The following is a 25,594-nucleotide window of genomic DNA, read 5'->3' as shown; positions in this document are numbered from 1 at the left end:
AAGCACTGACTGTTAATAATAATGACTAATGCTCAACATCACTAATCATCAGAGAAATGAAAATCAAACCCATAATGAGATTCTGCCTCATACCCATTAGGATGACCACTATTAAAAAAAAACGAAAACGGGTGCCTGGGTGGCTGAGTCAGTTAAGCAGCCGCCTTCAGTTCAGATCATGATCCCAGGGTCTGCTCAGTGGGGAGCCTGCTTCTCCCTTCCCCACCACCGCCCCCCCACCCCACCACTCATACTCTCTCTCTCTCTCAAATAAATAAAATCTTTAAAAAACAAAACACACACACAATATAGAAAACAAGTGTTGGTGAGGATGTGGAGAAACTGGAACCTTTGTCCACTGCCGGTGGGAATGTGAAATGGTGTAGTCACTGTAGAAAACAATACGGATTTCTTTAAAAATCAGAAACAGAGGTACTATATGATCCAGCAATTCCACTTCTGGGTGTGTATGGGTTTTGAAATGGGGTCTCAAAGAGATATTGGTGGGCTCACGTTCATAGCAGCATTATTCACAATAGCCAAGATGGGGAAGCTACATAAATATCCATTGACAGACAAACAGATACACAAAATGTGGTCTATACATACCATGGAATATTATTCAGAATTAAAAAAGGAAGAAATTCTGACACACACTGCAACATGGATGGACCTTGAGAACATTCTACTAAATGAAATAAGACAGTCACAGAAGAACAAATACTGTATGATTCCACTTGTAAGACATACTTAAAGAAGCCAAATTCCTAGAGACAGAGAGTAGGATGGTGGTGGTTAGGGGCCTGGGAGAGTGATTAATGGTCACAGAGTGTAGTTTTGCAAGATGAAAAGTTCTGGAGATATGTTTCATAACAATGTTAACATACTCAACACCACTGTAATACCTTAAAAATGGTTAAAATGATCAATTTTTGTTAGATATTTTTACCACAATAAAAAAATCCATCATGAAAAAAATAATGATTAATTAGGCAGAGGTCAAATAGTAAATGAGAAAAACTAACAAGACAAAAACAGGGAAAGCAGTGGAGCGCCTGGGTGGCTCAGTTGTTAAGCGTCTGCCTTCCACTCAGGTCATAATCCCATAGTCCTGGGATCGAGCCCCGAGCTGGGCTCCCTGCTCAGCGGGAAGCCTGCTTCTCCTCTCCCCCTGCTTGTGTTCCCTCTCTCACTGTGTCTCTCTCTGTCAAATAAATAAAATCTTTAAAAAAAAAAGGGGGGGGGGAAGCAGAAGGAAAGCATTTTTATATATGTATGTGTTATTTGGAAAGAAGACAGACATTATCTTTAGACTTTATTGTTCAAATATGCATATACAAAATTTAAGAGTCTCAAGGACCCATACTGTGGTCTCCAAGTATCATTTCCCAATAAAAGGAATGAGGGCTTGGAGAAATGATGATTTCATGTGTGGGGGAAGGAAAGTATAAGATGAGCCCAAACACCTTATTACACCAGAAAGCAAGGAATCTATTAAACACTAACAGGTTGGTCAAAAAAACTTAGAAGCCAACTCAAAGAGGGTCTCACTGGCCAGAGATGGGGCATGTAAGCATCAATAAGAATAAAAAATCACTGCAACAGATTAAAATGTATCAATCATGTTAAAAAAAATCCACTTCTTTATTATTTATAATGGGAAAAAAGAAAACAATCTCCTGGGTCACTTTTGAATGAAACACACGCATGTACTTTCATTTTTCCCCAAATCCACTAAACGAAAGTAAAGAATTTTTTCAAGGCCTAAAACCACAAAGACAAAAACAAAACAAAACAGAAGAGGAAACAAGAGCAACAAAGTCTGGGCACTGGAGGCATATGGATGAGTTAGGATTTCCTAATCTAGCAAGCCCCAAAGAGCCAAATCCTAAGCCAAAATGGGACAAGCTGAGAAGCAATCACACTTACATTGTCAAACTCCCAACTAAAATGCTCTCAAATAAGCAGCACTGGTTACCTTTGGAAGGGACGATGAAAATGGTTCTAAAAATAGGAAAACTGTTTGAAAGGCTGTTTAAGAAGCAGCTGGATCCCTAATTCCTCTCCCCAGCACTGTAGAGCTGACAAATGTCCCTGTCCCCTGGCAGAAGACTGAAAATTGATTTTGCAAAGAGGGTAAAATAGAGGCCCTCTGACCCAGAGGACACGGGGCACAACTGTGGGAGGGGGCTCACACTCCAAGAGGGAGTAAATGAATTTATCCGTGCACGCCTTCTCTAACACTGAGGAGAACAGCCGTCTCCCCAGCCTGGCTCCCAGAACGCTGGCAACCAGCCCTTTATGCTCCCAGTAGGACAGACGTTCCTTTTTCAAAGAATCTAGTCGCCCAAGAGGAAGGACCTAAAAATGTTGACATTAAAAACTGTCAAATGGCCCAGCCAGTCCACCCTCCTGAGAAGCCACAGTTAACAAACCCCACTCCAAGCTCAAAGCTTCAACCAGCTTTTTGATGGCCCTCCTTAAATAGCTCTGAAAGAACCCACCAGACATCTGAGGAGCAAAGACATGTGAGAAAACCAAGGCCAAAACTAACAAATAAGGAAAGCAACTTTTTTAAAGACTGTTTCAATATCCTCCAGGAGATAAGACATTGCACACATGAACAAAACTATTCCTTGAAATTAAACACAGAGTGGGGCAAGAATAAAAGAGCCCTTAGGAATTTAAACATGGGTTTTAGACAAGGGTGGGGGCTGGCTCCTCCCCTAGGTTAGGCTAAGCCCCTCCCCATGCCCCGTGCGCTCCCTCTGCCCACACTCAGCCCGCCCACCCACTCCCATCCTTCCCTATGGTCCCCGCCTAGCTCAGCACTCACACAGTCTACGTTCTCCGTCATGTTCAGAATGATGTAGTTCTTCCCGGCCAGATTGCTCCAGTCTTTGCAGATCACCTGGACAGTGAAACAAAAAGAAGGGCGACAGTTACAAAGGCACAAGGAAAGGCATCCAGAGAAAGCACAGATGGAAACCCTTTGAGAAGCCGGAAGGGGAAGGCCAGCTGCAGGTTCGTGACAGCTAGGTGGGAGCTGACAGCCTCTGCAGGGTGGCATCCCCAGATGTCTCCAGGGACCACACAGATGATGTCTTCAATGAGAGGAGGGGCCTGACAGGGCTTGCCCCAGCCACAGGCCTTCAGTGGCAACCCTGCAGGGGTTTCATGTTCCGTAGGTCAAACAAAAACAGGCCTGCAGGCCAGATGCAGGGGCTGGCAATTTGGGCCTCCCTTCCCTTCTGTCCCTTCCCAGGTATGAGCACTGGCCTGGGCATGCGTGCTGGGCAGGCTTGAGGAGGAAAGAAGAGGGTGATGCACGTACAGGGGTGGGGGTGGAGATGGGGGTGGGGGCACAGGTCAGGCAGTGGGAAGGCCCCAGGTGGCAGCAGTAGCTGTGAACAAGGCCAGGCCAGGGAAGCCAAGCTCTTCCAGGAGCTTTGCGTGTTAAGTGTGGTGAGAACATCCAAGCAGGGCGAGGAGGTGTGCATCCCAAAAGTTCTGCTGGGGTTCTACATGCTATACAGGGGCCTCCCACCTCAGCCTGGCAGACCCTCTCAGCCCCACTGTGCAGCCAGGGGATGACCAGGCTCCTTAGAGAAAGCTGCAGCCAGATGGCCTTCATGTGCTGTTACTTTACCTGAGTAGAATCCCAGGGTATTCTGGACTGGGCTTCGGCAGCCTGTCCTTCCTGGGGCTGCTGGCTCAGGTCTTCTCGCCCCAAGGTAGCAGAGGAAGGTGTCAGCTCCACATCTCGGGGGGCCAGGGGGAAAGAGGCTGAGACTCCAAGGTAAAGGGGGTCTTCATCTGGGCTCTCAGCCCCACTGGGAGCTTCTGTTTGAGGGAATGACGCCAAGGACGGCATCTCCCCTTGCTTGCCAGCCAGCCCCACTGCTCCCACAGTGGCCTCCTCACTTACTTCCTGAGGGGCCTCAAACTCTACCCCATGCCCTGTGACTTGCAGCATTGTGCCCCCTGCCTCCTGGCTGATGAAGTCCTGACCCCCCAGGGTCACTGTACTTGGGGTGACTGCAGGTGGCGACAGGCTGGGCTCCATGCTGCTCCCCACCTCCACATCTGAGGAGGCCTGGTCCCCAGATTCTTCATGCCTGTGTTTGGCAGCCCCAGGCATCTGGCTGCTGCTGGTGGGAGAAAAGCTGTGGACCTGAGTTTGTGCTTCTTCTTGGGATCCGTTCACAGGCAGCAGCTCCTCTTCTTCCTCTTCCTCTTCCTTCTCTACCTCCTCCTTTTCCCTCTCCTCCTCCTCTTCCTCCTCTTCCTCTTCCTCCTCGCCAGGAGCCATATGCCATGGTGGCTCTACCAGGTTCATCTTGGGCAAGGGGGAGGGCAGACTCGGCACCTCTTGACCCTGGCTGGTGTCTTCTATTGGACCCGCCTTCTCAGTCAAGTCTGGAAAGACGTAGTCTAAGGACAGAGACAGAAACCTCATTCACTAGTTTCATCATCCATCACTGATCTGTTCAGTATTCACTGAGCAGATAATATAAAGCAACCATGAGACCCACAGGGGGACAGTGGGAGTCGGATTACCAGTCCTTTTGGAAAGGAGTAGGAAATAAGGCTGGACACGGTGGGGGAGTGGGGGGCAGACTGTGGGGTAGACAGGGGCCAGGCTAGTCCTTGTTTCCTTCATGATGACAAAAATGACACAAATCTGCCATAAAATTCTATGAATACAGGAATGTATAAAGTAGAAAGAAAGTATGTATGATTGCACCCCTTGGAGATAGTCCTCGTTAACAGTACATGACGAGAAGTTAACATCTCCATTGTTCTTATAATGCATTTGTGTTTCCTCATCTGGGGATTTCGCCAAGAAGACCCCAGACAACCCACAAGAAAAGGTTCCCTTTATCTCTTTCCCAATGGGTTGTAATAGGAGGCCTCTTAGCAAAACCCTCGAATGAGGTCTGAGAATCTTCTGATCACAGGGACAGATGAGACACAGAGATTATGACAATTGTTCCTAAACTGTGCTCTTTTGCTGAGATTTAAGCTCTGGCTGGGAAATAAAGAAAGATGTCAGGAGAGCTCAATAGCTGAGCCCAGAGCCTCCCAAAATGGCCAGGGTCACTGTTGGCAGTGACAGGGGGGAATTTTATCCTCCCTGCCATTCCTGGGAATCATATCTTGAAGTGCAGAATTTAGGAGGCCTCCTGGACAGCAGGACTTTTCTGGCTTTTCAGTGAAGCCCAGGCCTCTTCAGGGTAACAACATAGCAAAGTCATGGGCCTGTTCTGTTGGAGATTCATTCAAAACACAGAAGCTATTTCTAGGTAGCAACTTTAATCGGCTGCCATTTTGTTGCAAAATAAACATCAAAGACTGTTTCAAAATACTCTTTAGATGGGAGAGAGGCAGTTTAAGGGCCTCCCTCAAAATTTCTATCAAATGGTAGAATGGCTTTTCAACTGTCAAAGTTTTAAAGGTTTAAATAAATTTCTGGGAATGTGGATAGCAGAGGAAATCACAGGAACAAATAACAGCTCAGCCAAGACAAACACTAGAAAAGATGGTGGAGAAGGGAGGCTCTCTTCCTAACAGAATTAAGGAGAAAGAACAACTATGGGAGCAGTGAGGACACAGAACATAGAACATTCAGATAATTTTTAAATTCCAGTTAGTATCTCGGAGAGACCCAAAGATATTGCATCTCTAAAATAAGAACAGGCTATGGGGCGCCTGGGTGGCTCAGTTGGTTAAGCATCTGCCTTTGGCTCAAGTCATGATCCTGGAGTCCCGGGATCGAGCCCCACATTAGGCTCCCTGCTCAGCAGAGGGTCTGCTTCTCCCTCTGCCCCTCACCCTGCTCGTGTTCTCTCTCTCACACTCTCTCTGTCTCTCACAAATAAATAAATAAATACATCTTTAAAATAAGAACAGGCTAATAAGAGAATCAAGTAAAAAAGAAAAAGTTTGTGGAAACTGAAATTAAATTGTCAAAATATAAAAATTCAACAGAACAGCTGGAAGAAAAAAGTCAAGGAAAAGCCTCCAGAGCAAAAGTAAGAGGACAAGAGAGAAAAGTTAAAAGATACAGATGATCAGTGCAAGAGGTCTAATATCTAACTAACATGATTTCCAAAAAGATAAGAATGCTTAAAATGGAGAGAATAAAGAACCAACAAAGAAGAAAATCTCCCACGCCCAGCAGTGGGAATCTTCACATTGAAAGGGTATATAATTGAGGTAAATGATAAAAGACTCACACCTAGCCTCATTCTCATGATATTTCAGAATTCTAAGGAGCAAGATAAGATCCTAAAAGCTCTCAGAGAAAGAACAGGTTAACCTATAAAGTAATAATAAAGAGATAATCAAATCATCTCCAAGCTTCTAATTCATAACACTAGACTGCAGGAAGGAAATTGAAAATGTATTCAGAATTCTGAGGGAAGTGTACTTTGAAGCCGGTATTTTATACCCAACTAAACTATCATTCAAGTGTGATTACAAAATACAGACATTTTCATATATACAAAGACTTGAAGGTTTTTCAATCCACGGATTCTGAGAGAAGTACTCAAGGAAGTTCTCCAAGAAATCCAAAGAAGACATGGAATCAAGAAACATGAGAGGAAGTCATGAAAATAAATCTCTGGAGGGAAGCTGTGCAATGGGCCTAGAGAATAAGCATTCAAATTAGAACATGGATCCATATGGCTCTGAGAATTAGTACAAAAAGAAAAATTGACTCCCTATAAGAAAAAGTACAATTTTTAGAAGCTGAATGATCTTAGTGATAATTGAAAACCTACTATAATATTTAAATGAATAATTAAAATATTCTTTTGTTAAGCATACTATTTTTGAGTAGAAGTGACTGGTAACATCTTCCACTCCTCATCCCCTGCACACACTCTGTAGGGAAGCTCACCTATTCCCCATGCAAAGCAAAACAGCCATGGTGTTCAGGTATGCTTGTGGAACAGAGAACACAGAATACTGTGGAGGCCCACACCAGCCTCTAATACTGAGCAATCTAGTATCACCTTTATAAACATGAAAGAATGATCAAGATTCACAGGACATTAGGGGAAAGCCAGGCTCATGAAGAAGCATGAAGGAGAGAAAGCAAAGCAACCCGCCTCTGAGAGAAGAGTTAATCTAGTAAACAAAGAGAACTTAGAAACCTTTCTTATTAACACCTTCAGAGAGACTCGAGGAAATTACACCCATAAAACAAGTATATAAAAGAATAAAAATATTTTACTTCAATAGACGTAAAGCACTTTTAAATAGATTTGTTTAAAATTGAAATGCAATGCATAAAAACATAACTGAAATGGGCTGGATGGCCACTTGACAGGAAGATGATATAATAGCATGTCACATGGATGCTGGGGAAATGGACATATACAATCCCTTACAATCATGAGATTTTATGGTTAGAGGATTGTCCTGACAGCAATGTGCAAGAATTTGATGAGAGGGGATGAATGAAAGCAGAGAAAAGAGTTGGGGGCTTGCTGCAATTTCCGGGAGAGATAAACACAGGTGATGACATTGGCAATGATGAGAGAACAGGTTCAAGAGATGACCCCAAGGTAGACTTGATACCCTGTGTGCACTGGCTGACTAACAGGAAGAAGGGGGCACTCTGGCTGACTGTGGGGGCAGCCATGCCTGTAGCAGAAATGGTCAAGTCTAGAGGCAAAGTGCATGGGAAACCCTCAGGAAGTACTTGAACTAGCCAATAGGTTCAGTAAAGCCTAGAATGTGCCAGGAATATGGTGGATGGTGGTGCACTCCAGCAGAATCCCACTGAGGTAGGGGATTCTGCCCTCCCAAGAGGGCCAGCTGACTAAATAATCCCTCTACTCAATGTGATGCTGACTTTCCAAAAGTTGAGCTCTCTATCCCTCCAGAGACAGCCTGGCTCCCAACAGAATTCCCTCAACTAAGCTGGACAATAACAGGGGTCATGCTGTGGGTGGCGGGATCTGCACCCAGAAGACTTAGCCACCAACTTACTTGTCTAAGTGATGGTCAGTTCCTGGGTTTCTCTGGGCTTCCGTTTTTCATAGGACAAATGGATGCTGGTATATATGAGTTCTAAGGATCTTCCTAGCACTGATACTCTGCGTTTTGGAGATAGTTCTGACAAATGTGTCTCACACACCAATGGCATTAAAAACAACAACTCTTCTACTGTCCTAAATAAGAATAATATAGGATTTATGAGACCACAAACTGTGATTGCCGAGCAAGGTGACTTTATTCTCCCTATGTTCCCAGCACCTAAAACAGTGTCTGCTTGACCCAGTGCAGAAAAGAGAGCAATGTGTGTTTGGTGAACCCTTGACTGCCATCTTCTGCCTCCTGAACCCAGGACCTGTCCCTTTAGGGAGAGAAAAGAGCCTCCAATGGCACGGACTTCTCCCTCATTAGGCTCCCTACCTGTGGTCACTCCCAGATAGCCAGCCCCTGACTCATCGTTTCTGCACTCCTTTCTCAGCAAGTTCATGGATCCCAAAGACTATATCTACTGCCTCTCTGCTAAAGACTCCCAAATTTACATCTCCCACCAAGCCTTCACCCTATCCAGCCCTGTCATCTTCAGAGACTTGACAAATCACTAAATGCCACACCCTGGCGCTCAGACTCAGCAGGACTTTTTTTCCTACTTTTTTTTTTTAAAACCACCTCTCAGCATCCAAAGTTATTCCTTCCTTTCTGTGATTTTGGTTCCACTGCTTGGCCACTGTGTGGCCTTGGACATGCACTTGACCTCCATGTGTCTCCTTTTCTTTATCTGTAAAATAACAACAGTACCTAGCACCCAGGGCTGTGGTCAGGATGCACTGAGATAAAACCTGGGCACAGCCCACACTACATAGCAAATGCCTGATTGATTTTAAGTATTCCTCTACCTCCTCCTCCTTATTATCATTAAATTTTTATATTGTAAAATCATAATAGGAAAAATGGCACCATTTTGGGAGTCTGTCCACAGGCTGAGGAGCAGGATAAGCACCTGAGTGATAAATAAGTCAAAGTGAATCCAGGGAAGAGGGCAGGGCAGGGAAGGATGATGCTTTCCTGACAAGCCTAGGTATGATCTGAGTATCAGAAAGGTCTCTTACACAGGAACAAGAATTTAATGAGAGACCCAGTGGGGACACAGACTATGAACCAGGGGTGTGGTGGGAAGTAGAACCTGAACAGCTGGGGGACAGACCCAGGTGGGATGAAAATGGGGATGCCAGAAGAGTGGGTAGTGGGATTAGATCCAAATATGAGTGTAGACTAATAAGTAAAGAAACCATGCTCAGTCCAAGAGTAGAACCATGGTCTGATGAACTGTGAAAGATACAACAGCACTTCTGGTGATATTCCTGCCAAAAATGTAGAACCTGAATCTAATCATGGGGAAACACTAGACAAAATTGGGGGGTAGTCTACAAAATAACTAGCCTATCTCCTTCAAAAATGTTAAGGTCATGAAAGACAAAGAAAGACTGAAGAATTTTCCAGAATAAAAGTGGCAAATAAGGCATGAAAACAAACGTAATACATGATTGTGGACTGGACAGTGAACTGTAAAAAATAATTTTGTTTTCTTTTGCTACAATGGACACTGGGGGGTGGGAGTGTGGCAAGTCTGAATACAGTTTGTCATCAAACTCTGTTGTATCCATGTCAATTTCCTGATGGTCACTGTACTGTGATTCTGTAAGAGGATGTCTCTGTTCTTAAGAAATATACACTGAAGTATGCAGCGTAAGCAAAGGGACACTGTGTTTGTAACCTACTGTCAAATGGTTTAGAAAAAAAAAATTGTATGTCTCTAAGTATATACACTTATTTGGTAAAATGTTAACACTGGAGGAATCTGAGTGAAGGGTGTATGGGGATTATTCTTGCAAATCTTCTGTAAATTTGAAATTATTTTTTAAATAAGGAATTAGAGAGAGGGAGAGAGCATCACTTTAAGTACTGGCTAGTGAACATGCTAGGGCCACCAGAAGAGAAGTGAAACATGGCAGGGGACAGGGCAGGCCATCCTGGACTAGGAGCTTCCAAAGGCTCCAGGAGGAAGGAACACAGTTGCTGTGAGAGGTGAATGGTCTTAGTGGATGGGGAAAAACGTGCTTTTCCCACTAAGGTGTCCAAGGAAAGAAGACCAGGCTTCCAGAGACTTGCGACACTGGCCTGGGAGAGGAAACTGGAGCAGTCATTTTGGAGAGGCGATAAGCGGGTGAATTGGCAATGGAGGAAGAGAAGAAAAGCAGGGGGATGGAAAAGGAGAGGGATGCAGGAGAGGATGGCACCGCAGTGGGCAAGGCACAATGGGCCTGGCAAGGCAGGTGGCTGCCCCAGCCCCTGGTCTCCCAGTGCAGTGACAGTGGTATGTCCTGAGCCCTGTCCACTGCTGTCACCAACAGCTGTGACTCCACACGGGGAGAGCCTGTCCTGCTTAGTGCCCTAGGCTTTGCTTCCTATCCCATCTACTTCAGCATCTAGAGTCGGGACAGGAGGGTCCCACAAACCCCGAAACCTGTCTGGGACAAAGGCGTACCTGCAGAGCACTCCCTGCACACCCCATACCTGGACACAAGTGTGAACAAGCAGAGATGCCCAGGAGATACGTTCAAGACAGCAGGAAAGCCGGTCAAAGCCTGTCCCCTGGCCCCAGGAGGGTAGCAACAGCTGGGACACTGAAGAGAGGTGAAAGGTCCCCCACAGCTCAGACCCTCCAGAGGGGGCTCCAGCTTGGCCTCAGAGCATGGAAGGTCAGGGAGTGGCTATGCTGCAAGGACACTCAGGAGACAGGCAGCTCAGTCTCCTTGCTGTTGGTGAGACAGCAGAGGAATGCCTGGAACCTCTGCCAACCTCTCCCCCCTGCCTCCACAGCTTCCCTCCCTGAACACAGGGTGCCAGCTCTGTGAAGTTGCAGTACCCCCTGGTGGCCTTCATTGGAAACTACATCTTCCCCAGAGCCCGAGGGAAATCAGGCTTCCAAAGGACACAGCCTTCCTTTTACACATAAGGAAAAGAAAAGCTCACAGAGGGGAGGACACTTGCTCTAAATTGTGAAACTACACTTACCACAGCTGTAAAGTTGTAAAACTCAGGCTTGTGTATGATTAAAGCCAGTCTTTCAAGACACGCCTACTCAGTTAGGCCAACGCCCAGACTTGGCTTCAGACACCAGGGAGGAGCAAACTGACAGCAGGAGCATCACCTCTCCCCATCCATCTGCACTGCAGGCCATGGCCCATCTCTTGGAAGCTGGCTTGAATCACCAGACTAGTTGACAGGTAAGGACTCAAGGCTCAGCTTCTAGGTTCTGCAGCCAGGGGCTAGAATGCTGGCTGACCAGCCTCTAGGCCCTCCCACCACCCCTCTGGGACCTTGAGGCTGAGGTGAAATGACATGATGCATTCAAATCACCTCGCCCAGAAGACATGCTCTTCTCCCTGAGGCCATCTCTTAAAGTCCTGCTGCTGTCACACTCCATACCCCGAGCTCACTGCAGGTGAATCTGCAGGCAGGTGTTCCTGCAATGGGACTCCAAGGACCTAGGGGTTCTAGCTCAAGAAGGGACCTGGGAGGCCATCTGGACAGGAAATGGCTAAGTCTGGGTAAGATGGGCTGCCACCCTCTTCAAGAAGATGCCTCCTTAGAGAGGCTTTTCTATGTTGGTGGCTTTTTTTTTCTCCCCAAATTCCTTAAACCCAACTGCCGTGGTTCCCTTACAACTTAAGCCCATTTCTGTTTTATCTGCTTAAGTGAGAAACTTCTGGGAAGCATCTCCCTGGGGATAAAAACCTATATATTTTCTCAGTTGCTCCAATTTAGCCTCCTTTGCCTGGGGCTCAACAACTGGGATTATCCCTCATTCTCAACCCCCTCCCCCTGTCATTCTTCATCTCTTGTGGAAACTATGGATTCACCACAGTTTTAAGAGTGGTTACAAAATCAGCAGAGTAGGTACACAATAAATATTTGCTGAGTGAATTGCTGAAAAGCGAACAAGATTCACGAGCTAGAAGCTAGTTAATGCAAGCTGGAAAGTAAGGCTTCTTGACTCAGGCAGCACGGTCTGAATTTAACACAGCACTCACACTGCACTCTCTCCGCTGGACATGATTTGGCAGCTCGGAGGCAGCAGGGGGCCACTCTGATGAAGCTCCAGACCTCTGGACAACTTGGATTCTCCAGGCTTTTTCTTTTTCTTTTAATCTCACTCTGGGGGCTGGCTTTTGTCCCCTAAATAGATCATGTTGCATCTCCTCTCTCCTATGTTTCATCAGTTTTGTAAGTCTCTTTCCCCAGCTTATCAAGGTCACACTGGACTTCATTTCTGCCTTCCAGGGTAGCCATAATCTCATGGATGACCCTTGGTAGCCGCTGAAATATTAATGAACTGACTCCCCTGTTTAAGATGTGAAATTAAGATAGGCACCAAGCCAGTGGCCTTGGAAGATCACTTTAAATGTCCCTTTTGCTTAATGTCAAATCACTGAAAATTGCCCCCTGAGTGCAACACTCAAGCCAGTTATCCAACCGAGTGTTAATACAAAAACACTCACGAAATTCACAACAGACTTGTATAAAACAGAGGTGCAAGGGGAGAAGCTTTCAGTATAATTAAAAATGACTTTTTAATGGTCAACCTCAGTAGTCATCAAAGAAATGTAAATTAAACAAGATGATACAGTTTTGGGGCTGCCAACTTGACAATATACGTATTTATTTCAAGATAATACCGAGTATTGGATAAGTGCAGGAAACAGGCACTCAATCTGCTACTGACAGGAATGGAAATCAGGCCCCATTGGGGGTGGGGGGTTAACATGAATGAAAAGCTTTAAGAACAAACATTCTGAAGCTGTCATTTCACTCCTAGAAATGCACCCTAAGGAAACAATGAAGATGCTCATAATGACTCGGGTTTCAAGGATTCCCATCATGGCACAGCTCAGAGAACAAAAAACTGGAGGCCATCCAGCGCTCAGGCAGCAGGCCACCGACTGAAGGGGTGGTAGCCGGGCCAGGCTTGGGAGACTACTCCTGCCTTAAAACTGAGGGTGGACAGCTCCGTTAGCTGACTTGGAGAGATGCTGGTACATGAAACAGCAGGACCTGTACACTGTAATTCCATTTTTTATAAAAGCATATTTTACGTATTTCCCATATGGGAGAAATTTCCAGAAAGATATATGCCAAAATGTTAACATTCGCCAATTCTGGCTGACGGGATTAGGAGTGGTTTCTCCTTTCTTCTTTTCTGCATTTTCAAATTTTCACATAATGATACTTATTAGTAGTGTAAAACAAAAGTACAGGGATCTTTTTCTTTTTGGAATCTAGGTGCAAGTGCTTCTGTCAGCTGGCCTTCTTAGCAAACATGCCTGATTTGTGTGCAGTGACCCAGAAGGTCAAATCATTCAACAGCAGTTACGATATCAATGCATAAGAACCATTTCCAGGTCCCAGCAGACTGGCTTTGATGATCTGCTTTCTACAAAATTCATCACAGGCAATAGTAATTCAAGGGGTCTAATGAATGATTTCACATGGAGGGGTAGCAGATCTTAAAGAAGAAATCTCAAATTTGAGATTTCGCTCTGCCACTCGTTACCTGTGTGATTTAATGCCACATTTAAACCTCTCTGAGCCGGTTTCCTTAGTTATAAAACAGTGATCCTAACGATGCCTGCTTTTATGGATTTCACTGGGCTGCTGTGAGATTAAAAAAAATGATGTGAATATGATTTATATAATAATATAAGCACTCATGAATGTTCCTTTATGCCCAACCACCACTTGGCATGTACTCCCCTCCTCTTGGTCCAGTACTGTGGGGCACTACCCCCTGGCTTCCAGGGGTGCTTGAGAGCCAGTCTGGACCAGAGAACCCAGTCCCTTTGGCCTCAGGATTGGGTCGTAGATGGGTTCATGACCCAGGGCAAACAAACAAGCCTCCATCCTGAGATTTTTCCAAAAGTGCTGGGGAAGCAGAGTTCTCTCTCTGTTGGGGCTGCTGAGTGAAAGGAGATGACACTGGAGTGACTGGGGGCTCTCTGAGCCACCACACAGGGACAACGTGCCTGAGAAAGAAGCCAGCCAGGGAAGGTAAGGCATGATGGAGCAAGGCAGGTGCTGATGTCCCATTTCAACACCTGGATCCCACCTGCCTGGGTTCTGCAGTTACTGAGCCAATCAACACCCCCTTTTTCACACAGGCCTGTGAGCCTGTTTGAGTTGCGTTTCTAGAACTTGCCAACCCCAAAGAGTTATTGCTTTTCTTGTAGAACACTAATTAGTTTGTTCACTAGGAAAATTAAAATTGCATGCAGAGAATTTTATTAAGGATATTGGAGAATGAAAGGGTGGAGGGTGACAGGAGAGACAGCCTTGGGATGAGTGGGTAACCCAGGAAACTGTTCTTAATCATTAACAATCTTGCCTGAATTACTTATCAGGTCTTAAGTTGGCTTGATGCTAGCTGGTGGAGGGGCAATCTACATTCCATTTCTTTCTCCCTACTTGGCTGAGACCACTCTTTTCACCTGAAATGTCAGAAAACCATAATATTTTAAAGCTGGAGAAGGCTTCGATCTATCATTCCTCACTTACAGAGGAGAGACTGAAGCCAAGATTGGACAAGGAACCTGCTCAAGGTCACACCGCTCGTCACCAGCCGAGCAGAAAGACCAGTGACTATTTTTGCTGTGGGACCTCAGGATCGTCACTGTAGGAGAAGGAAGGCTCCAGCTCTGGCTCTTCTAGGTCCAACAAACTAGCAATGAGATGTATAGCAAAGTACTCGTGACAAATGGTTTCCTCTCTAACACATACCATCTCTGTGCTCCCACAGCAGGCCGCCAGGCCCAGGCGCTCAGGAGCCACTGACTCCAGACTCAGCTCCACTGTAAGCAAGCTGTGCAGCCTTGGTCAAAGCTCTTACCCTCTCTGGGCCTGGGTTTCAGCATCTGTGAAGCAGTGACAACTCCTGCCTGTGGACCCTACAGAGTGGTTGTGAAGTTCAAATAAGCTAATCAAAGAGCAAATTCTATGGAAAAAAATTGGTGATATTTACTACATAAGATATAAGACATTACTGCTAGTCTCTAGTAAAATCATTGAGCTGAGAGGCAACCTAATAGAAAGAGCCAAGGCTATGGAGTCTGAGAACTCGGGTTTGATTCCTGGTTCTTACACTTAGTAGCTAGACTGTTATGCAAACTCCTGGAGCCTCAGTTTGTTCACTGGTCAAATGGGAGTAACAATATATACTTGTTTCTGTTGAGATTAAATGAGATAATATATTGAAACACCTAATATGGCACCTGGCACACACTAGGTGTTCATATATGGGTCAATATCATAATTACTAGGAAGGTAATGGGTCTGAGATTAGGCCCATCCACAGCATGGCTTTCAACAGTCATTGCTCCTGGGCACGGATGTATCCATGTCCCCAAGGGCTGTGTTAGGACAGCACTTAGCATGGTCACTCTGACCTCTGGACAGACTCCTCCTCCAGGCAGACCCTTTGAAGGTTCCTTGAGTCTCCTCCAACCTGAGGAGCAATGCCCTCCTTCCTTCCGGAGAACCCTAGATGGAAGCCTCGGACTTGTAGGGTCAGGAGCAGAAGAGGGCAGAGGCAGAGGACACTGCCTTCCCGTACAAATGAGCCTCACACCTGGAACACTTCCTGTCTCTGTTATGGCCTCACACCGTATTATCAAGGTTCCATGAGGGCGCAGGAGCAGGAACAACTAGCTTCACGTCAGGGCCACTGCTAGCTCACAGAGATGCCCCTTTGGGCAGATGACTTAGAAAAAGGCACTCCTTCCGTCCAGCCCCTGACCCGGTGAGTAGTGTGCAGGCTGCACTGCAGCCCCAGCTCCCCTGCTCGGCAAGGTGCCCTTAGACAGGGCACCACCCGCACAACCATGTGCAGTCCTGCCCACTTGGTAGAGATGAAAAGGCCTCTCAGAGGCTGTGTCTTCTGAGCTGGGTGTTGCAGGATGATGACGACAAGTCTGCCAGGCAGCTGGGATGGAGAAGAGCGCTCCAGGCAGACAGGACAGGAGGAAGGGCACCACAGGCTCAGGGAACAGGCCTGAGAAGACACTGATTCTCAGTCCAGCTCTGTCACATACCAAGTGTGACCTTGTTAAAGCACTTAGCTTCCCTGTGCATCAGTCCCACATCTGCCAAGCGGGGATGATAATAGGCTAATGAACCGATGCAAGCGGGAGAAAGGAAGGAGATGAGGCCAAGGGGAAGGCTGGGCCAGAACATCAAGAGAATTTTCTGCAGTGCTAAGACGTTTCGCTTTTATCCTGTGGGTACTGTGTTTTCACAAATTGCCTTGGGGGTGTACAGAGAAAAGACTGACCCGAGGAAAGGCAAGGGCCCAGCGGGAAGGTGAGTGACGAGGGAGCCTGGCAAAAGCAGCTCTCCTTCCACCCCCTCCTCCGGGGCTCTTGCCCATTCTTCGTGCAGGGCACCTGAGTCCCCATCTCACAGTCATTCAGGGCATCTAGTAGAGATGAGGAGACAGACCACACCATAGAACTGGCACAAGGAGAGGAAATGGACGCGAAGTGCCCAAGAATACATATTCAATGAATGGCAGCTCTTTTCACTATTAAGAGGCCCAGAGAGGCTAATGGGAGAAGAGAGACGAAGTGAGAGGAAAAGGAGGGGAAGGGAAGGGAGAGGCAGAGAAAATTTGAGTTCATTAAAGCCTCAGGGCCATCCCATTGTGATCCTGAGGAAGGTCCTAGGCTCAGCGCCGTGGCTTTCTCGGCCGAGGCCCTCGGAATGGCTGCTTGTCTCAGACTAGAATCTCAAGAGTCTACACAAGAAGAAAAGCCCAGAGAAAGACCCAAGTACATCTAATTGCCGAGTGCTTCTTTTCCATGACGAGGGGATAGATTTATCAGCCTGTGCTGCTGTGGTAACAGGCTAGCTTTATGGGGGAAATGAACTAAATCCCTATCTTATACCACATACCAAAGTAAACTACTGCTAGAATAAAGGGTTGAATGCAAAAATTTAGGATGAAAAAAATAAAGGAAATAAAGATGCATATATCTCAGGGAGGGAAAGGATTTTCTAAACATAAAGCAAAGAATAACACATAAAAACATTTCATACATTTCAAAAGAAAGACTGTCCAAGTTTGTAAAAAATTAATGTTATGTCAAAAATTACTAAAATAAAAAAAGTGATAAACTGGAAAAATGTTTTCTATATATATCAGAGAATGTATCCTTTTTATATGAGGATTGGTACAGTGGTAAGAAAAAATTAAAGCCTCAATAGAAAAAAATGGAGAAGTAATAATAGATAATATCGAGTACTTATGATGTACCAAGTGCTGTGCTAGTGCATTAAATGAATTACTGCACTTAAACCTCACAACTCTATGATACTATTTCCTAGATGGGAAATCTGAGGCTCAGGTTGCTCCTTGCCAAAAATCACACAGCCGTTAACTGTCGGTGCTGAAACCTTGGAATCTGCCTGACACCAGAGCCTGCTCTTCATTATACATGCCTCCAATTGGAAAGGACTGTAAGTGGTCAGAATATGTATATATACACACATACACACATATACTAACATTCACTAGCAATCAAAGGCCATTTTAATTTACCTATCAAGTTGACCAAGATTTCTAAATGACAAAATGCAATGCGGGGAAGGGTCCAACAACCTGGCATTCATCCCACCTCTGGTGGGTATGGAAACTGGAAAGACCTTTCTAGAGGCCGATTTGGAAATATTTAACAAAAGCCTGTGGAAAGATTGCTATCCTTTGTGGCAGACATGCTCCATCCCCTCCAGATCCTCTCTACCCTTCTCTCCCCTGTCCTCTGCCCTGAGAGATGGACCCCAAGAGTCACCACAACAGGCCGTGTCCCTGCTCCCCGACCAGACTCCTCAACAGAGGCAGGGGAAGAGAGAAAGACAGGGATCCTGGCAGAAGATGGGAGGAGAGGGGATCAGGTATTTCCTCCCCTGCTTTCTCCCCTGCTGGGTCATTGCTCTTGCCAGATCACTTGCTTTCCACCACTCTCTGTCCCTCCTGGTTCCTTTCATCCCTCCCTCCCTCCATCCCTTTGGGTGTAGGGGCACTGAGTCCTCCGCTGCCACGGGCCCTGGACTCCTCTGTGGTTGGCCTATCACCTGCCCATACCTTTCTAAGTTCCTTGTTCTATAAATAAACCCTCCCTGGACTATCTCAGTTTGGTCACGTCTTCTTTTTCCGGGTGGGATGCTGACTGATACGTCTTTACACCTAGCAATTTTATTCTAGAAATCTATCACGAGGGGCACCTGGGTGGTTCAGTCGTTAAGCGTCTGCCTTTGGCTCAGGTCATGAACCCAGGGTCCTGGGATAGAGGCCCGCACATCAGGCTCCCTGCCCAGCGGGAAGCCTGCTTCTCCCTCTCCCTCTGCCCCTGCTTGTGTTCCCTTTCTCACTGTGTTTCTCTCCCTGTCAAATAAATGTATAAAATCTTTAAAAAAAAAAAAAAAAAGAAATTTATCACTAGGAAACAATCAGAGAAGTGCAAAAATACATAATGATAGTTTTAGCAGCGTTAAAACTGGAAACAACCTAAATATTCAACAACAATAGGGAGCTGGGTTGTTTTTTTTTTTTTAAGATTTTATTTATTTATTTGACACAGAGAGAGACAGCGAGAGCAAGAACACAAAGAGGGGGAGTGGGAGAGGGAGAAGCAGGCCTCCTGCCAAGCAGGGAGCCCAACGTGAGGCTTGATCCCAGGACCCCAGGATCATGACCCAAGCTGAAAGGAGACACCTAACAACTGAGCCACCCAGGTGCCCGGGAGCTGGTTTTATACATATGATGAGCCACATGACGAAATACTATGTAGCCATCAAAAATCAGGTTTAAAAAGAATATTTAACGATGTGGAAATACATTTATTAAATATTTTATGTGAGGGGCACCTGGGTGGCTCAGTCATTAAGCATCTGCCTTCGGCTCAGGTCATGATCCCGGGGTCCTGGGATTGAGCCCCACATCGGGCTCCCTGCTGAGAGGGAAGCCTGCTTCCCCCTCTCCCACTCCCCCTGCTTGTGTTCCCTCTCTCGCTGTGTCTCTCTCTGTCAAATAAATAAATAAAATCTTAAAAAAATATTTTAAGTGAAAACATTATGATTCCAATTTGGCACATAAGTGACTACAAGGATGTATCCCAAACTATTAATAGTAATTCTCTTTTAGTTGTGAGATTATGGGTGACTTTTGTTTCCTTCTTTGCATTTTTCATATTTTCTACAATTTCCAGGGATTATTTTCATAATTAGAGGACGTAAGTCCAAAATATTATATACCCTAAAGAGAAAAATTTGAACTACATTCTGTAACAGCCTGCCACCGTGTGCACAGGCGAGCACACACACCATGTGGCGGTCCAGCATTTACAAACAGGCTCCTGCTGGCCAAGAACGTGCACAGTTGCTGAAGCCAGGAGCATGGCGAGCGTGCTCCGCCATGTCTGCATCCAGCCCCTAACTGCATGCATTCCAGCGTGGCCCCAGGCCTTGGGTAGCTGGCCCCCACAGGTCCATCAGCCATGCTCTGGAAACCCACAAACCAGCTGTGGGGTGTGACTGAGAGAAGGGAGGTGCCTTGATCAGGGGTCAGAGAGACCTCAGGAGGGGCACAGGAACCTTTGACAGGGACAATATAGCACAGCAGGGAAACGGCACCCCTAGACCTTGGGAAGCCTTGGCTTGGATCATGGGCTGAGCATACGAGCGTCTGTATGAACTTAGGCAGGCTTTTAACTGCTCTGAGCAGCAGTTTTTGCATGTTTACACAGGGAGAAAGTTTTGCTCCCAGGCTGTCCCATTATATGGAGTTACATGAGCACAGAACATGGGCTCCCTAAACAGAAGCGAATGTTAAAGAGAAAAGAGCCTCTGGGACCAGTAAGACACTGGGGGTCCCAGAGACTCGCCTGTGGTGCACAGGCAGGCAGCAGCACGGTAAAAGCTGGTGGGAAGAGACAAGAGATGTGATCGGAGCAAGGAAATGGTCCTCTGGCCTTTTGCCTAGCCAGCCTCACTCCCGGCTACAATGAGCACCTACTCTTAGGTAAGAAGAGCTACCTGCAGTGGGTCCCAGGTCCAGACTGGAGTCATTCAGCTCCTCCTCCTCTTCCCAGAAGTACTGTGGTGGCTGCAGAATGCGCGACTCTTCACTCTCTTCACTGGGAAAACCCGAGCCAGGGGCTCCCAGGCCAGCTCCCAATCCCATGGCTTCACTGGGCTCCTCTGAGTCCAGTGGCTCCAGGCCCTTGGGTGGCAGGAGGTCCAGCAAGGAGGTGGAGGTGAGGCCCTCTGGGCCAGGCTCATCGGACCCAGCTGCACACATGCCCAGGGACGCTCCTGCACAGACACGAAAGCCAGATGGTTAGGAGAGGCCGGAAAGGCCAGACTGCCACAGGGTTAAGACACGTCTCCAGGGGCGCCTGGGTGGCTTCATCGGTTAAGTGTCTGCCTTCGGCCCAGGTCACGATCCCAGGGTCCTAGGATTGAGCCCCACATTGGGCTCCTTGCTCAGCAGGAAGCCTGTTTCTCCCTCTCCTCCCCACTATGCTCTCTCTCACTACCTCTGTCTCTCTCTCTCAAATAAATAAATAAAATCTTTAAAAAAAAAAAAAAAAAAGACATGTCTCCAACAGCAAAGAACCCAAGGGTGCTGGTGGGGACTTGCGGGGAGACACTCCTGACACCCAGGGGCTGCCAGGGGATTCTGAGATGCTGTTCTCACTCCACAAAGGCCAAGCTGTTTAGCCCTCCCCATGGCAGGGGCAAAGGGGAGACCAAGGGAGGTGGGCAGGAGAGAGTGAGGTTCATCTGACTCAGCTCCTGCTGGGCATTTGTTCACTCAGAAACGGCCACCAGTACCCATCTTCGCTACAATTGTGCTGGGTGCTCAGTGCACAAACACAGTGAAGAACAAGTCCCAGATTTGAAGGACCTTGTGTGCACTCTGTTCCCCAGGCTTCTGTCCTAAGCTGAACATTTTCCAAAACTGCATTAAGAATGACCATTGTTTGAAAAGTGTAGTCTAAGTTTTAAATGTGATACCAGCAAATACAACAGCCCTGTTTTGCAGAAGTGGTACCCCCAAGATTGGGGGAGCCAAATGCGATAAACTTACCTGGAAAAAACTCACACAGTTCACAAAGAAAAAAGTCAACTGATGAGAAATGTTTGTAATAATTATATAAACATTTTACAGATCTCCAGGTCACCTGAGCAGCCAATCTTTGAAAGGGCCATTGGGTGAAAACCTTTATCAACAGATACCAGCCTTTAGCGGGTATGTTTTATGTCAGCCTCTTTAGAAAAGCGCAAACTGGTTTTCTTTAGGAATTCTTGGGATTTTAGCCACTGGAGGCTCAAACTTGCATTGCCTCTTCAAAAACCTGAGAGCTGCCTCTCTCAGAGCTGAACTGGGGTATGGTGGGAGAGAAGTCAGTCCCTTCTGGGCCTCCACGTAGCGTGGATCTTGAGGAAACTATCTCGGCCTTCTCAAGGAAAGTCTGACCAGGAATTCTGTTGATTTCCCACCTCTGGAAATCAAATACTGTGTAGTCAGTGAAGCTCTCTGTGCAGAGGACTAAGTGAGATCTGGTGAGTTCGCTGGGACCACGCCCTACCATTTCCACAATAAGGTGAGTTTCTCCATTCTCTGAAGGTCTCTCCTCCACCTGTCAGGCAGAGAAGCCCCTGTCTCCTTCCACCTTCTCCCCCCTCCCTCCTTCTCTTCCTTTCCCAAGCAACCGATATGAATGAACAGAGATTTTGATAATCTTGCCGAAAAGCTGTGTGTGAAAAAAGGAATCTGGGTTTTCATTCCTTCTCCAGTAAATAGTTCCATTTTCTTGAAGTTCTTTTTCCCTGTGATGATTATTTTTTCTTTATATAGACCTTGATATTTTCAAAAGCCTTGGCAATGGGTAATTAGGTAATTTCGAGAGGTTGCTTATTTTCAAACTTGCCCACCAAAATAGTAGCTGAGCCCTAAGCATTCTGTGTATAATTGCTTTTGCACTTGATAATTAATCTGCCTTAATTGAGACTCCATCTGATTTAAAATTTCAGAATTACATTCTCTGTGACTGATTTTCTTTTTCTTCTTAAAGATTTATTTATTTTGAGAGAGAGTGTGCATGCACGTGCACACACACATGCGCGAGTCGGGGAGGGGGGCAGCAGGAGAGGGGAGAGAATCTCAAGTAGACCACGGGGCTCAATGTCACAACCCAGAATCATGACCTGAGCCGAAACCATGAGGTAGACGCTTAACCAACTGTGCCACCCAGGCGTCCCTGATTTTTTTTTTTCTCTAGCACCTATAATTTTCTGATACTTTGTCACTCCCAACAGAGAGAGGGAGAGAAAAAGAAGGCACATGAAAACGATTTGGGGACCAGCCTCAAAGAATTGAAAATCTGACCCAAACTCAGAAAAAGAGGTAAAGAAAGCAGGCTTATATCTCAGGGGGTGAAAAAAACAAGGCCTTAGTAATCTGCATGTTTTATCTCCCCTGCAATCTGCTCCTGATCCAAACATCCTTTTCTGATTTCCACCATCAGCTACACCCCCACCCTTCCCCTCATCAGCAGCTTTGAAGTACAGCTCTCCCTAAGCCCTTGCCAGACACCAATACGGGAGCTGCCCAGCAGCATCTGCCACACAGCCCCCACACCCTTAAGTGTCAGCTACAACAGAAATTGTCTAGAACAATCACCCTACCACACACACACTTACACTCATGTGTGTGTCTGGATGTGTCTGAGAAGCAATGCCCAAGGCTTCTTGAAGAGTTTCTACAGAAAGGTATATAAGAAAGAGACATACTAACAGACACATACATGTCACCAAGAGGAAGGTAATATGTACATCACGAAGTGTGTAGGGGAGGGAGGAGGTGGGAGGGAACGTAGAAGGAGTAAAGCTGCCCACAGTCATCCATGGCTAGCCACAGCTGGGCATGGGTCCTGACACACTTTGCTTGCCAGTTCTGGCGTGGCTGTTGCACAAAGAAAGAGCAGACTAATCAATATATAATTTATTTGTTGAATCTCACCTCTTCCAGAGGATTCAAGCTATGCAAACATAGACATAGGTGTATGTGAGTGCATGAGACAAATGCCAATGGACATATTTCTGTGCACACCACTTAGGTCCTTACCCATCTCTGGACTGATGGTGGCGAAAAAGTACCCTCACTGAACTGACCCTTCCCAGGGCATGCTCAGGAGCATGAGGTCCCTTTCCCCTCCCAGTCATCTTCCCTGGGATTCTGTCACTATGGGCCCATGGCAATGGCCCATCTCACTGCCACCATCAAGCAAAGACCACTCTCCCCCTTCGGGCAGAGACCCTTCAAAGGCCTCTTCTTCACTCACACAGATGCACACCTGTGCCTGTATCTTTGGGGGTTAACTTCACGGGAGATGACTAAGTAGCCAGTGTCCCAGGTCAACTCCCACGTACACACACACGTTATACTCCTGTGTCCATCAGAAGTGGAGTCACTCAAGGCCATCTGATAAGTGAACATGTACACAATACACACACATGGGCACACACACTCATTCCAGTGTGTCTTTCCACCAACACCAATTAGCAATCGCCCCTTAATATGTACTCATGGCATACTCTCCCCTCTGCTGTGTTGGCCACATGGAGAAGCTGTTCAGTCATGTCCTTATTTGACCCACCTCTGCAGACAGCACTTCTACCCATCCCCATTCAGTGGTGGTGGCCTATCTGGGAGGCTGCTACATACCCTGTGCCCACCTGCCAGGCACATACCTGAATCCCGTGTCTGCCGCTGGGAAGCTGCTCAGCAGGCTCTGTCACAGGCACATCTATTTCACACCTGCCCCCCACACCCAACCTGTCATCGCCCACACACACTGCCCTTGTGCACTGCTGAATGGAAACCACATCTGAGTGTCTCTCACACGCATCCCTGCGTGGCAGCTGCGCAGGCTATCCAGCAGTGTCACTGTCACAAGCAGAGACCTGGTTGCTGTCATACCTCTTCTTTTTGTGAGCTCCTAATAAAGTTGCCTAGCAGTCTAGACAGCCATTCACAATGACACACCCCCCCTCCTGTCCGGTAGCACCACACGCGCGTAAACACACCCCTCACTGTCGCAGCAGCTGTGTGTACGGCTCTTTGGCACTTTCCCCCTCGGGGCCGCAAGACACCCGCGCCCACGCTCGCTGTGGTGACCCCACGGGACCTGTAAATGCCGTCTCCCCATCCCTGTGTGGCTGTCGCGGAGGTGGCAACCCGGGTCCGCCCTCCTCTCGCCAGTGCTCCTGCCCTCCCCAAAGGCCCCCTGAGCAGAGCCCCCAGGGAGCGCGTGCAGGAGCGCCCGCCGCCACACTCCGCGCCTCCCCTGCGTGTGTGTGTATGTGTGTTTGTGTGGGCACACGCACGCCCCCGCGCCGGGGAGCCGCTCTCACACTAGGCACACGCGGTGTCCCCACGCCCCCCCCGGCCCTGGGAGCGCGCGTGTCGCGGACCGCGCAGCAGCCCAGCCGAGCCCCGCGCTCCCGCGCCTCGCGCGCCAGCCCCTTTGTTGGCGGCCGGGGAGCTGTCCAGCACCGCGGCCCGCCGTCACCGCTGCCACCCGCCTGTCCCGGCCCCGCTGCCGCCCGCCCGCGCGGCGCGCACTCACCCCCAGCCAGCAGCAGCAGCAGCGGTGGCAGCAGCGGCGGCAGCCCGGCGGCCCGAAGCAGCCAGCCCATGGTGCAGCCGTCGCCGCCCGCAGCCGCAGCGGCGCGGCGCCTCGGCCGGCGTCAGGGGCCGCGCGGGCGGCGGCGGCGGCGCGCGCCCGCCCCATTGGCCCGCCTGGCTGTCACTCACCCTCGGCCCCGCCCGGCCGCGTGCCGCGGGCGCGCCCCCGCGGAGACGAGGCGGGCGCGCGGGCGGCCGCCCCTCCGCTTCGTCCCTGGCGCCCAGCCGGCCAATCAGCACCGCAGAGGCCTGGAGGGGCGGGGCCGCGACCACGACCACCTGGAGGTCCGGGCCTCGCACCTCGCGGCTTCGGGAGCAGAGGCCACCTGCCCGAGGTGCAGCGAAGGAGGAGGGCACGCAGGAGCCATCTAGTCATCCATTCCACAGGAAACACTTCCTGAGCGCCCAAAAGGCCACGGGTGGTCACTTGCATGGAAGGACACTGATCAGAGAAAACAGGAGTGACCCCTGACTCTGTTGACACGAAGAGTGTCTTTAATCCTACATCAAGAGGTTGAATGGGGACTCTAGGAGGAATGGGGTCAGAGAAGGCTTCTCAAGGGCACTTGAGCTGGGCAAGCTCTCCTTTGCGCCTTGGTTGCCTCAACTGTTATATATGGGCTTTCCATTATCAGAGCACTGTTTCTTAACTTTTGTAAAGTGTCTGATCCCTTTTGGTGACGAAAGTTCATTCATGTGCCAGGCACCATGGTAGTGAACAAAACAGCCACAACCCTTATCCTCAGAGCTTAGTCTAGTGGAGAAGACAAACCTAAAGAAGACCAA

General features: G+C 47.8%; 1 protein-coding gene across 1 annotated transcript in view; it reads right to left on the bottom strand.

Annotated features, from left to right (window-relative positions):
* Positions 1-24,819, bottom strand: part of PODXL2 (podocalyxin like 2) — a 33,795-nt gene extending 8,976 nt beyond the window's left edge. The window contains exons 1-4 of the mRNA XM_034998704.1: positions 24,750-24,819; positions 20,149-20,427; positions 3,650-4,434; positions 2,837-2,911 (exon numbers count right to left, since the gene is read on the bottom strand). Coding sequence (XP_034854595.1) covers positions 2,837-2,911; positions 3,650-4,434; positions 20,149-20,427; positions 24,750-24,819 — 1,209 coding nt within the window. The remainder of the gene's footprint in view (positions 1-2,836; positions 2,912-3,649; positions 4,435-20,148; positions 20,428-24,749) is intronic.
* Between the last annotated feature and the right edge of the window lie 775 nt (positions 24,820-25,594).

Source organism: Mirounga leonina, unplaced genomic scaffold (assembly GCF_011800145.1).
Source record: "Mirounga leonina isolate KUSES-001 unplaced genomic scaffold, KU_Mleo_1.0 Mir_94, whole genome shotgun sequence".
Lineage (NCBI taxonomy): Eukaryota > Metazoa > Chordata > Mammalia > Carnivora > Phocidae > Mirounga > Mirounga leonina.
This window is presented reverse-complemented; position numbering and strand designations above follow the sequence as displayed.